Source organism: Pempheris klunzingeri, chromosome 14 (assembly GCF_042242105.1).
Source record: "Pempheris klunzingeri isolate RE-2024b chromosome 14, fPemKlu1.hap1, whole genome shotgun sequence".
In the NCBI taxonomy this organism is placed as follows: Eukaryota; Metazoa; Chordata; class Actinopteri; order Acropomatiformes; family Pempheridae; genus Pempheris; species Pempheris klunzingeri.
In genome coordinates this window covers 14,114,355-14,128,316 of record NC_092025.1, presented here as the reverse complement: position 1 = coordinate 14,128,316, position 13,962 = coordinate 14,114,355, and the positions used below count along the sequence as shown (strand labels likewise).

Sequence of the window (13,962 nt, the reverse complement as noted above, 5' to 3'; positions counted from 1 at the left end):
AAATTACAAAAGTTTTCCTTAATTTTGTTACACCTTTAGTGCTATTTTCAGTCTGTTTACATGATAGCATGTCTTTGCCCTAGGTACACCGTCTGGGGTGTGAAGTGGTCATCCTGCTCTTAGAACTCAACCCAGACCAAATTAATCTGTTTAACTGGGCCGTGGACCGCTGCTTCACTGGATCTTACCAGCTGGCATCTGGCTGCTTCAAGGCCATCGCCACTGTCTGCGGTAACAGGTAGGGAGTCGTGTGGGAAACCACTTTATAGCTTCTGATCTCCGAGTTAAGGAAAAATAAAACTTTCCTATGAAGAGCATAAACAAAAGCCAGTTACTCCTGTCTTGATTATAAGAATAGCAAAAACTTCCAGTAAAGATATATTTAACAACGGGCATTAGATGCTTGGCTACAGCTTAACCAATGAGATCATACTATAATTATACATTTCTTTTTTTTCCACCTAATGACCATCTCTACTTTCCCAGGAATTACCCATGTGACCTTGTGACCTTGCTCAATCTGGTGTTGTTCAAGGCCTCAGACACCAGCAGGGAAATATATGAGATCTCCATGCAGCTGATGCAGGTACATACAGTACACAGAAAAGGAGAACATAGTTCCAGTGTTAGGTATTCATTAATTGCACGCAAGGAGGTTGGAAAAAGAGCACAAACATAAAGCCAAAGCTACAATGACAATGCATATTGACTGTTAAAAATGCATCTACAGGTGTTGGAGTCAAAGCTGTGTGCGTACTCTAAGCGGATGGTGGAGCAGAAGCCTGGTAATATTTTGTATGGAACACACGGCCCCCTGCCTCCCCTGTACAGCGTCAACCTGTCTCAGCTCTCCATCCAGCTGGCCAGCATGTACCCAGAGCTCACTCTGCCTCTTTTTTCAGGTACATTTTTTTGAATTGCAAATGTGTGCACAGGTTACGCACTGACAAGTCAACACTTCTGTGGACCTCTGGAGATACTGAAGTACTGCATCACAAAGTCCAGGATACAGGGCCAAGACTAGAGGTGTATTTTATTCATTTTGTTTACAACAGTACATCCTAAATGCAGGCGTATATAAAAACTCCACTCCCCACCTTGTTATGTCTCCCTACGCTGTTGTGTTTCAACAACAAACACTGCACATCAGATTAAGGAAGCAGAGGTATTCCCAAAATGCTGTTTTATTGTGACATACAGTCAGAGTGGTGAACACTTGCATCTAGTGTACACATTAAATACTGAAGCAAGCAGGGTGATCTTTAGAACAATCTCTTTGAACTCCCAAGAGGCCATTTTTCTCCCTATATTGCTCCCTAATGTCTTTCTGCTGTCATTGACCAGCTTTAACAAATGCTCAGCTTCCTCAAGGCAAAATAAATTCACCAGACATGTTTTTTTTTCCTTGTGTAGAGGTGAGCCAGCGTTTCCCAACCACCCACCCCAACGGCAGGCAGATTATGCTATCCTACCTGCTACCCTGGCTGAGTAACATCGAGCTAGTGGACACAGGGCTCCTACCCCCTGCCTCAAGCCCCTGCACACCAGAGGAAGAGCCTCACAGTCAGGCGCAGGGTATGACGCCCTCTCTGAGAGGTAACGGCTGGGGCTCCCTGCAGGCGACCTCGCTGGTGCTCAACAACCTTATGTTCATGACTGCTAAGGTAGGACGCCTTGTTTGTGAAATCGCTCGTCCTTTTCGAATTAACTCTTTCAACTTTAAACTAGATTTTAACTAAGATTTTTTTTCTTTACATTATCAGTATGGAGACGAGGTTCCTGGCCCAGAGATCGAGAACGCCTGGAACGCTCTGGTGTCCAATGAGAGGTGGAGCAACAACTTACGGATCACCCTGCAGTTCCTTATCAGCTTGTGCGGGGTCAGCAGTGATACCACGCTGTTGCCTTATGTAAGTGTAGTCTGTACTCTCCAACGCACCACACACTCAAGTCATACATGAAGTCACATATGAAGTCATAGTCATATATTTGTATCTGTTTTAGATCAAGAAGGTGGTGATCTACCTGTGTCGCAACAACACCATCCAGACTATGGAGGAGCTCCTGTTTGAGCTGCAGCAGACTGACCCAGTCAACCCTGTGGTCTTGCACTGTGACAACCCTCCCTTCTATCGCTTCGCTGCCAGCAACAAAGCCTCCACCTCACAGACAGGTGAGGGGGGAAGTTCCTGTCATATTCGTTGATGTCAAATGATATCTTCATGTCAACAATGACTCAGCATTGGGATTTTATGTGGCAAATGCTTGACTGGACTGTATGACTGAGGATTATATCTGAAATGTCTTCTGTGTAGGCACCACCTCCAGCAGTAACACTGTGGTGGCTGGTCAGGAGAACATGCCAGACACAGATGAGAACAAGCTGGTCAGAGAGAGTGAAGAGCGGTCAGTATTAATACCTTTTTATGTACTATGTATGTCACAGTGAATATATGCTTCATTCAAAGGTCAAGAGGCTTATGAAAGTAGAAAAACTGACATTATGTAAGACTTTCAAACTCAGTTGTGGAATAAGACTGCACACTTTGCAAATCTGGAAACTCTACATTTCACTTTGAATGTCATGTATGTGTCACAGAAGGGCCAGGGCTCACAACAGACTGGAATCTCGCTACAGCAACAGCTCAGGAGGCTCCTACGAGGATGAAAAGAGTGAGTTGTCTTGGTTCTCAAGAGAATGGATGCGCAGAGTTGCTGAACTTGTACAATGTGTACTCCCACACGCAGCCCTCGGAGACTCACAGCTGTCAGTTATTTTAGAAAAGCTCTAGGACATGGATTCTTCCTGTCAGCCACCACTTAAAGCTAAGACTTTTATGCTAATTGCCACCAATCCCCTTTGTACTGACATGAATGTACAGAATGATAGTAGATTGTTTCTACGGTGAATGGACGGTACACCAGGAATCAATACCTAAATAAACACAGCCATACTGGTGTGGACTGCGTCTCATTCACCGCATTTTAATTCTTGTTGGCTATGTTGTAGTTGTTTATCAAACATTATTCTTTGGACTGGAGCCAAAGGCCCGCCACTGTCCCCTATGACACAGATACAGATTTAACCTCAATCACACTGTTGGGACTCAGTCTATGTTTAGCAGGCATCTGTGTTGGGAGACTTCCAGGCGTGAGTCTGCTGCTCTAGTCCTCATGTGACTAAGCAGAGTCCCTGAAAGTGTCCAAGGGGACATTTTCACCAAGCCTGCATCTGAAAAAACATGACAGTTTTATATTGTTTTATGATGTCAAGCACATAAGGAAAAAATATCTCGCCCCTTCTGTACGCTTTCCTAAATATTATGCTACTGCAACCAGCCGGCTAACATAGCAGCATAGCAACATTGCATACAGGGGAAAACAGCTAGACTGCTTACTAATTAACACATTATATGTCAATTCTATATGTGTACATATCAAAGCATAGCTGTAAAGCATGTGTAGACTCACACAATGTTGTATGAGTATATCATAGTTGTGTAGTAAATTGCAGCCTCAGCAGCTGCAGACATGCTGAAGAACCACATTGTTGAATTACTCGGACTGTGACCCAGCATGGTTGGAATTCCAAGTGTTTTGAATAGTTTGTAAATGACCTGTCACATTAGCTCTCGTCACTGCTTTGATATTCACATGAGAGAGCATTTTTGTACTCGACAGTCTATGGCCAGTGTTTTTTATGTTTCAAGTATGTTCTAATTAACTAAATCTTGGTATTTGTCTGTTTCTGTAGCTGACCCACTCCCGCCATACGCTGGTTGGTTACTGAGTGTTCTAGAGACCAACCATCCTCAGCCGTTACCTATGCCTGTTAACGGAGGCTGCTGGGCTCCTCTGGTTGATTACCTTCCAGAAACCATCACACCTAGAGGGCCACTACATAGGTATGCTCGAGCACATGTGGACTCTGTGCTCTGTCACTGCTATGTAGAGAATTTGTCTTCTTCTTCCACATAAAATAATCACTGTTTCCCAAAGCCCATAATGACGTCCTCCAATGTCTTGTTTTGTCCGCAAGCAAAAGATATTCAGCTTTCTGACGTAGAAGAGTAAAGAAACAAGAAAATATGCACATTGGCGAGGCTGGAATCATAGAATTCCTGACTTTGTTTTTATTTCTCAAGCCGATTAATCGATAATCAAAATAGTTGATTTAACAGCTGACAACTAATCGATTAATCGGTGCAGCTCTAACACATACACCCGTTTTAAGGATGATACTTAATGATGATGTGCGTGGGTGACAGATGCACCTAAAACAAGTCCCTGGAAATCATTTTTACAATCTGTGTCTCAGTTTTCTCAAACGCATTTCTTAACTTGCTGATACAGATCTTCTGTAGTAGCAAGCATCATAAGACTGAAGTTGATCTAAGAGGAGTAACCAATAAAGAATGCAGGTTTTGTTTTTCAAATGTGGTTGACTTGAGCTTTTGTTGTATATCTATTTTGGAAAAATCAACAAATCACTAGTTCAGACTGCTCAAAAGTGATTGTTTACTTTCTTCCTCTATGGTGATAAATTGAATATGTTTAGTTTTTAAAAATAAGCAGCCCAAAAATGCTACTGTGGAAATTGTAATGAGGGTAATTTTCAAAGATTTTATAGAGTTATTTTCTTGTTATCCCTTTATACTGAATAACAGAGCAAATGTTTTGTCAGAGCTGAGTTTTCTAGACACTTGCTCCAGGACACTGCATGTGGGCTAATTGACGTCACAAAGCGGTCACATTACTCAGTGCACAACAAGTATTGTTGATATTTTGTGTGCTCATCAGATTTGTGCCTGTGTTGGTCCTCAGGTGTAACATTGCAGTGATCTTTATGACTGAAATGGTGGTGGACCACAGTGTAAGAGAAGACTGGGCTTTACACCTGCCTCTGCTACTACATGCTCTGTTCTTGGGTAAACGTGCACAACACACACATACACATAACTCAGCCTTGGGCTGCCATTTGCTTGGCACTGGTCTAGCCTTTAGCTGATTAATCTTGGAAAGAACAGATTGGAATATAAACAAAGGAAATAGAAAACACACAGCCTAAGTATCATGCATAGGATACACAACCAGCCATGTCAATTTTGTGACCAGAGGTATTTTGGAAAATGCACAATATGAAAAACTGCTGACTGCTGGCCAACTGTATGAACTCAGAGACGTTCTCCAGCCCGTCTCATCTACTCTTATCTCTTATCTCCCAGTGAGGGAACATGAGGTGGAAAAAGATTAAATCAGAATCAGTCACTGTCCTGCCAAACAGGGTGTTAACACACTAACTCATACACACAAAACTATCCTTTAGGTGTGCAGGTACTTTCTGTGACGTCCAATGAGTTCATAGCGTGACAGTGTGAGGGTTTATCTCCATCCCACACAGACATGCATTTTAAAACAGACACATTCCCCAGGGCCTGTGTTTCTCACCAAGACTGTAATACCTAATGTGGACACACCTAAACAGTCAGCTGTGCAGAAATGTATTATTATGTACTCTGCATAGTCTGCATACTAACCCCTAAGTTCAGGCCATTCATTATCTTTCAATCTGTGTCACTGTGGGCACAAGGTCGTCTAAGAATCCACATTGTATTGTTCCATGATTTATTGGCAGTGTATTGGGAGAAATGTCTATTTATAGTAATGTACATACTGTACATAAGAAACAGGCAATACAATCTCCCTGGTTGAGAGTTGTCATAGCAACCAATGAAGCACAATAAGCCCTACTACAAGTGGGCATTTAAAAAACACCAACATTTCTTGGCACAGCAACAGTATCTGGAAGTATTTCACTTCTCTTAATATACTTTATCCTTACATTTCTTTAAAAATTCCAATTTTAATTTGCAGCAAGACAGATATGGAGATAAATGTCTGCATCAGTATGAGATAATAAGAATTTTTATTTCTCTGTACCTGTCTGTCTGTGTTGTACTTTGTGAGCAGAATCTAAATCCTGTTGTTGTCTTACTGGATTTGTTCTTTGTTGGCCAGGTCTGGACCACTACAGACCAGAGGTCTATGAACACAGCAAACGTCTCCTTCTCCACCTCCTCATCGCCCTCTCCTGCAACAACAACTTCCAGGTCTGAGTGGGCTCATAATGCTTGTTATTATTCAATTTTAGCCTGGATTAACACATTACATACATATAATGACATATAGTAGTGAAAGTTATTCAGTCAGAAATTAATTGATACATCCATCGTCAGCCAAATTTCAGTAGCCACTTCAACAGAAACTTCTGTTTCCAGGTGATTGCCTCAGTTTTGATGCTGACGAGAGAGATCAGTGACAACAAGACCCTTACCATTAAGTCCAGCTACCATACAGAGTACCAGCAGTCACGTAAGTCAACATTTGCTGAAACAGCACAGAGCATTGTGATATGATAAAACAGCAGGGCACTATATTATCAGTACATTTAATTCTGTATTCTCTATCATCTCGTTCCCCTAGATGCACCTGACTTCCTGCGAGAGTGGCAGACGTCTCCAGTGGCGGACTCTGGCCTCAGCTCCACGTCCAACTCTTCCTCTGCCAGTCTGGGTGGTGGCAGCACTGCAGGCAGTGTTGGAAATTTGCCCCTTGTAACACCTGACGACCTGGAAGACCTTGAAGATGCACCAAATGAAACGGACGAGAAGACAAACAAACTCATCGAGTTCCTCTCCACCAGGTACGCACACTTCCAGTCATTTTTATGCGACTCCAGAAGCGCCATTGCTGCATTCTGGCTTCCGAATGTTTGAGCAGGTGTGTTTGTGGAGTGTATGAAAATCTCACTGTAGTGCATACTGCATGCACTATGCACATATTTAAGTGCTTTTGTAACATGTATGTGGTGCTACTGGTGGTGGGTATACAGTGCCTGGAGTACTGTGTTGTTGTTGCTCAGAGCGTTTGGGCCGCTGTGGGTGCATGAGGACATCACGCCAAAGAACCCCAACTCCAAGAGCACGGAGCAGCTTACCAACTTCCTGCGCCACGTCGTCTCTGTCTTTAAGGAGTCCAAGTCAGGTGAGAAACTGCTCATATTAATGCCAGATGTCTTTCACTGAACAACAGAAACATCAGGGCTCACTTCCTTCCTCATGATTCACGTGTAGCATTTCTGAAAATCCATATTTCATTTTCAAATGACTTGCTTAAAAGCCTCTTCTGTGTTCTACCATTAGGTGATCCACTAGACTTAATACAAAATCCAACACATTGGCAGGGGCACGCAGAGACTTCCAGTCTTCTCAACAATTATGTTATTTGTTGGAAGTAAAAACACTGTAATGTATGTGTCTCTCTACTCATCTGTTCATGTAGACTTCCACCTAGAGCATCAACTGAGCGATGTGGCTTTACAGACGGCTCTGTGCAGCTCCTCACGCCACTATGCCGGGCGCTCTTTCCAGATCTTCAGAGCCCTCAAACAGCCAATAAACAACCATGCAGTTTCTGACCTGGTCTCACGTCTCGTTGAGGTGGTGGGAGAACACGGAGACGAAGTGCAGGTGAGAGAGAGCAAGAACGTCAAGACTGTCGGGTCAGAGGCAGCGTATGAGAGAACTATTACAGCACTCAACAGCCTGTTTTCTCTGAAGTGCTGATGTGTGTGCTTGTCAAATTCGAAATATCATGTGTTTCAGGGCTATGTGATGGAGGTGCTGTTGACGCTGGAGTCAGTGGTGGTGAATCTAGCAGAATGTCTGAAAAACAGCGATCTGATGGCAGCTCTAACCAGGTATGAGGGAACATTTTGAATGTAGCCAGCCTCTATGTCGCTAAAACATAAAGACAACATATGTAACCATATTCAAGTATATTCACTTTTACTGTGTTTGACTCGCAGGACGTCCTCTCCAGACTTTGTGACAAGTGACAAATTGATGAACAGAAAGAGCACAGGTCAGTTGAACTTCCCTGGCCCAGGATTTGGCGGTCTGTCATCACAACGCCACCAGCGCTCGTACTCGGTCCCCAAGAAGTTTGGCGAGTGTGGCCACCACTCGAGTGATCCCCCTCGCAGTGCGACTCTGGATCGCATACAGGCAAGAAAGCAAGATTCTTGTTTAGTGTAATGCTGGAGCAAACTTGTTTAATACAGCAGATCTCTCTAATTCAATGTTGTGTTTAATTTTCAATCCACAGGCCTGCAACAGTCACGGCCTATCCAGGACAGGAAGAACCCCTGGGTCCTGCACATCATCAACTAATCGTATTGATCCCAGTGTTCTGTCTGATCCTGCCCACGTTTCCCATCCGTCAACAATACTAGCCACAGTCTTCTGGGTGGCAGTGTCGCTCATGGAGTCAGACTTTGAGTTTGAGTATCAGATGTCACTTCGCCTCGTTCACAAGTTGCTGTCAAAGGTAGATGAAGTGAAACTTACTGATCTTAGAGTCATGTGATTGTAGAAACAAAGGTTAGGACAGAGGTAAAACTAGCAGCAGAAGAGTGCAAGCATTTTCTGAAGTCAAGTCAAATTAACTGAGGCATCAGCTGAGCCATCCTAACAGCCTCCCACTCCTCATAGTAGGGTTAGAATTGTACAGTTTATCTTAAAATTAAAGCTTAAATGTAAGAGATGCCCAACTGTCAGCTCTGTACAGAGGTACAAGCAACTGGCTATAAAAAAGGCTCAGTTAATCAGAATCAGGAAGACATTAAATAATACAACCAACCTCACGTTTCAGTTACATTAAAAACAACCTATTTTTTCCCAGGTGCCCTTAGACAGAGCAGAGAACCGGGAACGCCTAGAGAAGCTGCAGGCTCAGCTGAGGTGGAGCGGGTTCTCTGGGATACAGCAGCTTTTGCTGAAGGGTTTTACCTCCCAGGCCACTTCTGACCTCACATTACAGCTCTTCTGCCAGCTCACGCCGGTCTCCCGCGTGCCTGTTGTGGACAGCTCACAGTCTATAGGTAGGTCTTCTCGTCCTGCATCATTGTATTAGCTCAGTCACTGAAAAAGTTCATAGATTTTGGTGGTGTTGAAGTCCAGCCTCTTCTCTCTGGGCAGGTTTCCCTTTGAATGTGCTGTGCCTGCTGCCTCACCTGGTGCAGCACTTTGGCCACCCAACTCAGTTTTGTAAGGAGAGCGCTGAGAGGATTGCACAGGTACTGCACAGTTCTTCACTTAAGCCTGCTCTGGTTTACTTCAGTTTTCTCTAGGTTAGGTTAGGCTTTATTAGCCGCTACAGCAGGTTTGTCTAAAAAAAAAGTCATAAGAAATAAACATGCCTAGAAAAGATAGTGTTACAAAGTTTAAATGCATGAAGGAGAAATGAAAAGTTGCTCATGAATACATTGCAGTTTAATAAGTCCTCTCCTTTGGCCCCCCCAGGTGTGTTTGGGGGAGAAGCACACAAAGCTGTCCCATTTGGCCCATGTGATGACTCTCTATAAGACACGCTCCTACACGCGGGACCCCTTCTCCTGGGTCAGTGTGGTCTGCCGCTACCTCCATGAGGCTTTCTCAGACATCACACTCAACATGGTCACCTACATGGCTGAGGTAAGTGGTCGCACATGGCTAACTTTCTCACAGTTTCTCGCAGCAAGATTAGTGCATAGTTTTGGTGATTGACAGCTAATAAGTGCTCTGTTTCTCCAGTCACGTACAGATGCTCATGCTGATATTTTTGATGAAAGATCGCACTTTTCAGTAATGTGCCAGTTGCTAGAAGACAATCCGATCGCCTACAGTCTAGTCTATTACTGACTACACAACCATTAACATTGCCCCTAAGCAAGATCAATTTTTCAGTGAATGTCTCTCTCCCTCTTTTAGCTGCTAGATAAGGGCCTTCCCAGTATGCAGCAGTCTCTCCTCCAGATCATCTACTGCCTGCTCAGCCACATGGACCTGACTGCTATACAAGTCAAACAGTTCAACGCTGATGTCATGAAGACCATTGAGAAGTTTGTCCAGGTTGTCCTACAGTACTTTCTGTTTGTGTTAGCTGAAGAGCATCCCCCTACAACTTTGTGTGATGGATGAAGTATGCACTGCTGCCTAATTTACACTGTTTGTGATTCCATAGACAGTACACTGGAAGGATGCCTTAAACATCCTGAAACTGGTGGTGTCACGCTCTGCCAGCCTAGTTCATCCGGTGTACGGCCACACGCAGGGTGACCTCTCCAACCTAGAGGTCAGCAGGGTGTGGGACGGTTCAGCTAAGGCTCTGCCTGGAAAAACACTGGACTTTACCTTTGACATATCTGAGGTGAGGAAGCAACAAAATTAAATTGACACTAAAAGTTCCCACCACCTTCTTACACTTTTCAGCATTTTTCAAAAGTTTAAGAGAAAATAATACCAGGTGTCATAAATGTTTATGATAATCAAACCACGCAAACATTTTCACAAAGGCCCGCCTCTCTGTTTTCTTTATAGACTCCAGTGATTGGGCGCCGGTTCGACGAGCTCCAGGGTTCAGGGGGTAGAGAGGGGAAGGCCAGAGCCATGGCTGTGACCCGCAGTACCTCCTCCACCTCCTCTGGATCCAACTCCAACACCATCCTGGTGCCTGTTAGCTGGAGGCGACCACAGTCTTCTCAGGTAGAGTTAGACCCCAACATCACGATATCACCACTTCAAATCAAAATCAAATTTAGATCTGCCACAGTTTTACGTAGCGCGACACACTTCTTTCTCGTTTTGACATCTGCAGGCGCCTGCCTCAGATTTAACAACACAAGCAAAAGCTATGCTAGACTTTGTATATATGTAAATGCTAAATTCATGAAAGCACAGGTCTCAACTGATCCACTGGTTAGTTAAACATCTAAGGAAGTTAAAAATGAACAAGCCAAGAAGGAGGAAATGGCCGATCCTGAGTATAATAGAGTTTAAGTCCATTCCCCGTTTGATTAATGCCCTTATTTCTTTCTGTCCAACATACAGAAAAGAACCAGAGAGAAGCTGGTAAACGTTTTGTCACTTTGTGGACAAGAAGTTGGACTCACCAAGAACCCATCCGTAAGTTGCCCCCGATCTTGATTACAACACTCTCTACTTGTACTGTGTGCTTGTTTACAGTTAACAAATAGCTACAAAATGGAAGAAGTCACATTTGTTTTCTCTGCATTCCTTTTTAAAATTCAAACTTTTAAAATTATCATCACCAGCAAGGTCTTCCAGTCTTCCCAGATATTAATGGAGTATAATAACTGTTGTTTATAAGTACGCTGATTTTGAGTGAACACTTTTTTTTTTTGTTCTTTGTCGTCAGGTGATCTTCTCATCGTGTGGCGACTTGGACATGATGGAGGTGCGGGAGAGTGGTGTGTCATCAGAGGAGGGCGGAACCAGAGAAGACACGCTTGACGACACCGCCAGCGAGCAGCAGTTCAGGGTTTTCCGAGATTTTGACTTCCTGGACGTGGAGCTGGAGGACGGAGAGGTGAGATTCACATTTGGCGTGTATTTTACCGGCGTGGTCACTCTTGAGTGCAAATCTTATGTCACTTCATTAAAAGTGTAGATAGTATCTGTGCCTTTCCTTCCCTTTTACTTCCCTTGTTTCATTTTATCTGCCCGTCTTCCTTTAACATCAATATATTTGAAATGTATTTCTCTGTCCCTCCTCCTTGTTCGTCTCTCTGTCTAACTCTGTGTCTCTCTCTCTTCCCCTCGCTGCCTAGGAGCTCCAGGTAAGGTCTCTCACACTGAGCACTTACATTAGCTTGTATCAGCGCTGTGGTGTTGCTGGCTCCTCTGTTTCCCCCTGAATAAACAAAGGATGATTGTGCTTCATTTTGCTCTCACGGCTTGGTTGCAGAACTACATTTCTGACAATACTGCTTTTTGTCATAATGGAGACAAATGATAATTTAAAGTCTGTATGGGTTAAAGATGATCATATTGAATGCAAACAGTCTTTCCAGTGTATTTCCATGCCATGAATAACTTCATTTTGCATCTTGTGCTTGTCATCAGACATTATTAGACAGCAGCTATTAATTATCTGGAAGGTTAACGTGAAAATGTTGCTCTCACAGCAGTGAAATTCACTGCTATCATTGCCTCTGCCCTTGTCTTCCAACGTGTATGTGTTTGTGTTTTATGTAGGGTGAGATCGTCGACAACTTTAATTGGGGCGTGCGTCGGCGATCTCTGGACAGCACAGAGCTGGGCGACTTGTTGGAGGAGAGCCAACACTCAGGCAGCACCCCCAGTCTGGGTCACGAGGACCCTCACGACTCAGACGAATCCTCAGAGGAAGAGGAGTCCTCAACTAGCCAGAGCCTCTCTCACTCTCAGCTTGTGCGTAGCCGCAACTGTTGGATCAATACGACATTAACATCCACTGAAGCTTGAAAATCGTATTTGTTATTGTTATTATAATGACCCACTTCGACGGAATAAGTCAGTGAAAATTATAGATTTTACTGATTTGCCTTCCTGTTCCAGACCAACCCATCTCCATCAGAGGAAACCAATCACACTGATTCTCTGTCTACTTCTTACGACACATCTGCCGACCCACAATCCTTCAGTGCCACCACACCGGGCCAGGGAGTGCTCCACGATGATCACAGTGGCCTACATGTGAGGAATGATATACTTGATGCATACATACTTATGTATTTGCACAGATACATTCGTTATCCCCAGGAAAATGCAATATCTTTGTCTCCTCAGGGGAGGATGTGCGGCGAGGATGAGGACACTCAGGCCCAGGATGACGAGCTGTCACTGAGCGCCAACGAGCTCCCTCACGGCTCAGACTGCGGAGAGAGCTTCACCCTCGAGTTGCCGGGGCACCCTCAGGATCAGCTGCCCAATTTGGACCACAGGCTCAACCCAGACTACTGCCAACCACCGCTGGACTTTCTAGACCCCAACTGTCTGCCCAGGTGAATGTGACACACAGGAGGAAAGGAATAATTGCCATTAGCTAATACCTATTTATCCTTGGCATGAATTGCGTTACATTCTCTTCCCTCTGTAACCTGTAGATTAGGCAAGCTTTAAAAAACACTAATCTTTTTTTTCGATTACTACCTGAACCCGATCTAAATGGCACAGAAGCAATCGCATTATCCAGTTCATGTAATCCCATGAGGTAGCGAGGCACTTTTGATATAAAACCTATTTGGGTGGGAAGTTATCAAAAAAAATTTCTTTGTCCCCCCATTTCTTCCCCTTTTCCATGGCAACAGCTTGCGTGATGATGTGGATGACTTGGAAGACCTTGGTTTTCCTCCTCCCCCCTCTCCTTTTTTCTCTGCCATCTTGGCAGCCTTCCAGCCCACGGTGTGCGACGATGCTGAGGAGGCGTGGCGTTGTCATGTCAACCAACTTGTGACCGACTCAGATGGGTCCTGTGCCGTCCACACTTTTCAAGTCTTCTCGTCTCTCTTTAAGGTAAATCACGGAAAGGATAAGTTGAAATTATCATACTGTGTATGTTTCTGTCAGTGACTATCACGCTCTCATATCCAGTAGGATTTACATTCATGTGTGTGCAAATGATAAATGATAAAATGATTTCTCGAACTTTCTTTATTTCCCAGAACATTCAGGGTAAATTCTGCCTCCTGACAACTGATGTTGCCACTTACCTTGGAGAGGGCTTGAGGGGCATTGGATCAAAGTTCCTCAGGTCCTCACAGATGCTAACCACATGCTCAGATTGTCCCACAATCTACATTGATGCCGACACGGTGAGTATTACTGGCAGACATTATTGACTGGGTGTTGATTCCAGCATGATGGGTGCATCAGCCTATGATAGTCTGCAGACAGTGGGGAAATGGGGTTTGCTGTGAATAATGCCAACAAATTTTTCACCTCTTCCTTTCTTCTGGTTGCTTTCCAGATCATGTCCTATGGTCTCCTTGAAAAGATGAAGTTCAGTGCGCTGGAGCTGCAGGAGTATCTGGATACCTACAACTCCAGGGAGGAGGCTGCTTTATCGGTAACTCAACTTCTT

At 44.1% G+C, this 13,962-nt stretch overlaps 1 protein-coding gene across 1 annotated transcript in view; it reads left to right on the top strand.

The window, feature by feature from the left end:
- fryb (furry homolog b (Drosophila)) overlaps window positions 1-13,962 on the top strand; it is a 36,972-nt gene that overhangs the window by 17,283 nt on the left and 5,727 nt on the right. The window contains exons 30-61 of the mRNA XM_070843181.1: window positions 84-238; window positions 487-586; window positions 731-902; window positions 1,414-1,664; window positions 1,764-1,910; window positions 2,005-2,173; window positions 2,316-2,406; window positions 2,600-2,673; window positions 3,755-3,905; window positions 4,825-4,928; window positions 6,019-6,110; window positions 6,279-6,372; window positions 6,484-6,703; window positions 6,923-7,044; window positions 7,342-7,529; window positions 7,665-7,759; window positions 7,868-8,066; window positions 8,167-8,388; window positions 8,743-8,941; window positions 9,039-9,136; window positions 9,363-9,533; window positions 9,810-9,950; window positions 10,063-10,248; window positions 10,419-10,583; window positions 10,929-11,003; window positions 11,257-11,427; window positions 12,096-12,290; window positions 12,438-12,575; window positions 12,669-12,883; window positions 13,190-13,394; window positions 13,544-13,693; window positions 13,849-13,947. Of these exons, the coding sequence (XP_070699282.1) occupies window positions 84-238; window positions 487-586; window positions 731-902; window positions 1,414-1,664; window positions 1,764-1,910; window positions 2,005-2,173; window positions 2,316-2,406; window positions 2,600-2,673; window positions 3,755-3,905; window positions 4,825-4,928; window positions 6,019-6,110; window positions 6,279-6,372; window positions 6,484-6,703; window positions 6,923-7,044; window positions 7,342-7,529; window positions 7,665-7,759; window positions 7,868-8,066; window positions 8,167-8,388; window positions 8,743-8,941; window positions 9,039-9,136; window positions 9,363-9,533; window positions 9,810-9,950; window positions 10,063-10,248; window positions 10,419-10,583; window positions 10,929-11,003; window positions 11,257-11,427; window positions 12,096-12,290; window positions 12,438-12,575; window positions 12,669-12,883; window positions 13,190-13,394; window positions 13,544-13,693; window positions 13,849-13,947 (4,854 nt within the window). The remainder of the gene's footprint in view (window positions 1-83; window positions 239-486; window positions 587-730; window positions 903-1,413; window positions 1,665-1,763; window positions 1,911-2,004; window positions 2,174-2,315; window positions 2,407-2,599; window positions 2,674-3,754; window positions 3,906-4,824; window positions 4,929-6,018; window positions 6,111-6,278; window positions 6,373-6,483; window positions 6,704-6,922; window positions 7,045-7,341; window positions 7,530-7,664; window positions 7,760-7,867; window positions 8,067-8,166; window positions 8,389-8,742; window positions 8,942-9,038; window positions 9,137-9,362; window positions 9,534-9,809; window positions 9,951-10,062; window positions 10,249-10,418; window positions 10,584-10,928; window positions 11,004-11,256; window positions 11,428-12,095; window positions 12,291-12,437; window positions 12,576-12,668; window positions 12,884-13,189; window positions 13,395-13,543; window positions 13,694-13,848; window positions 13,948-13,962) is intronic.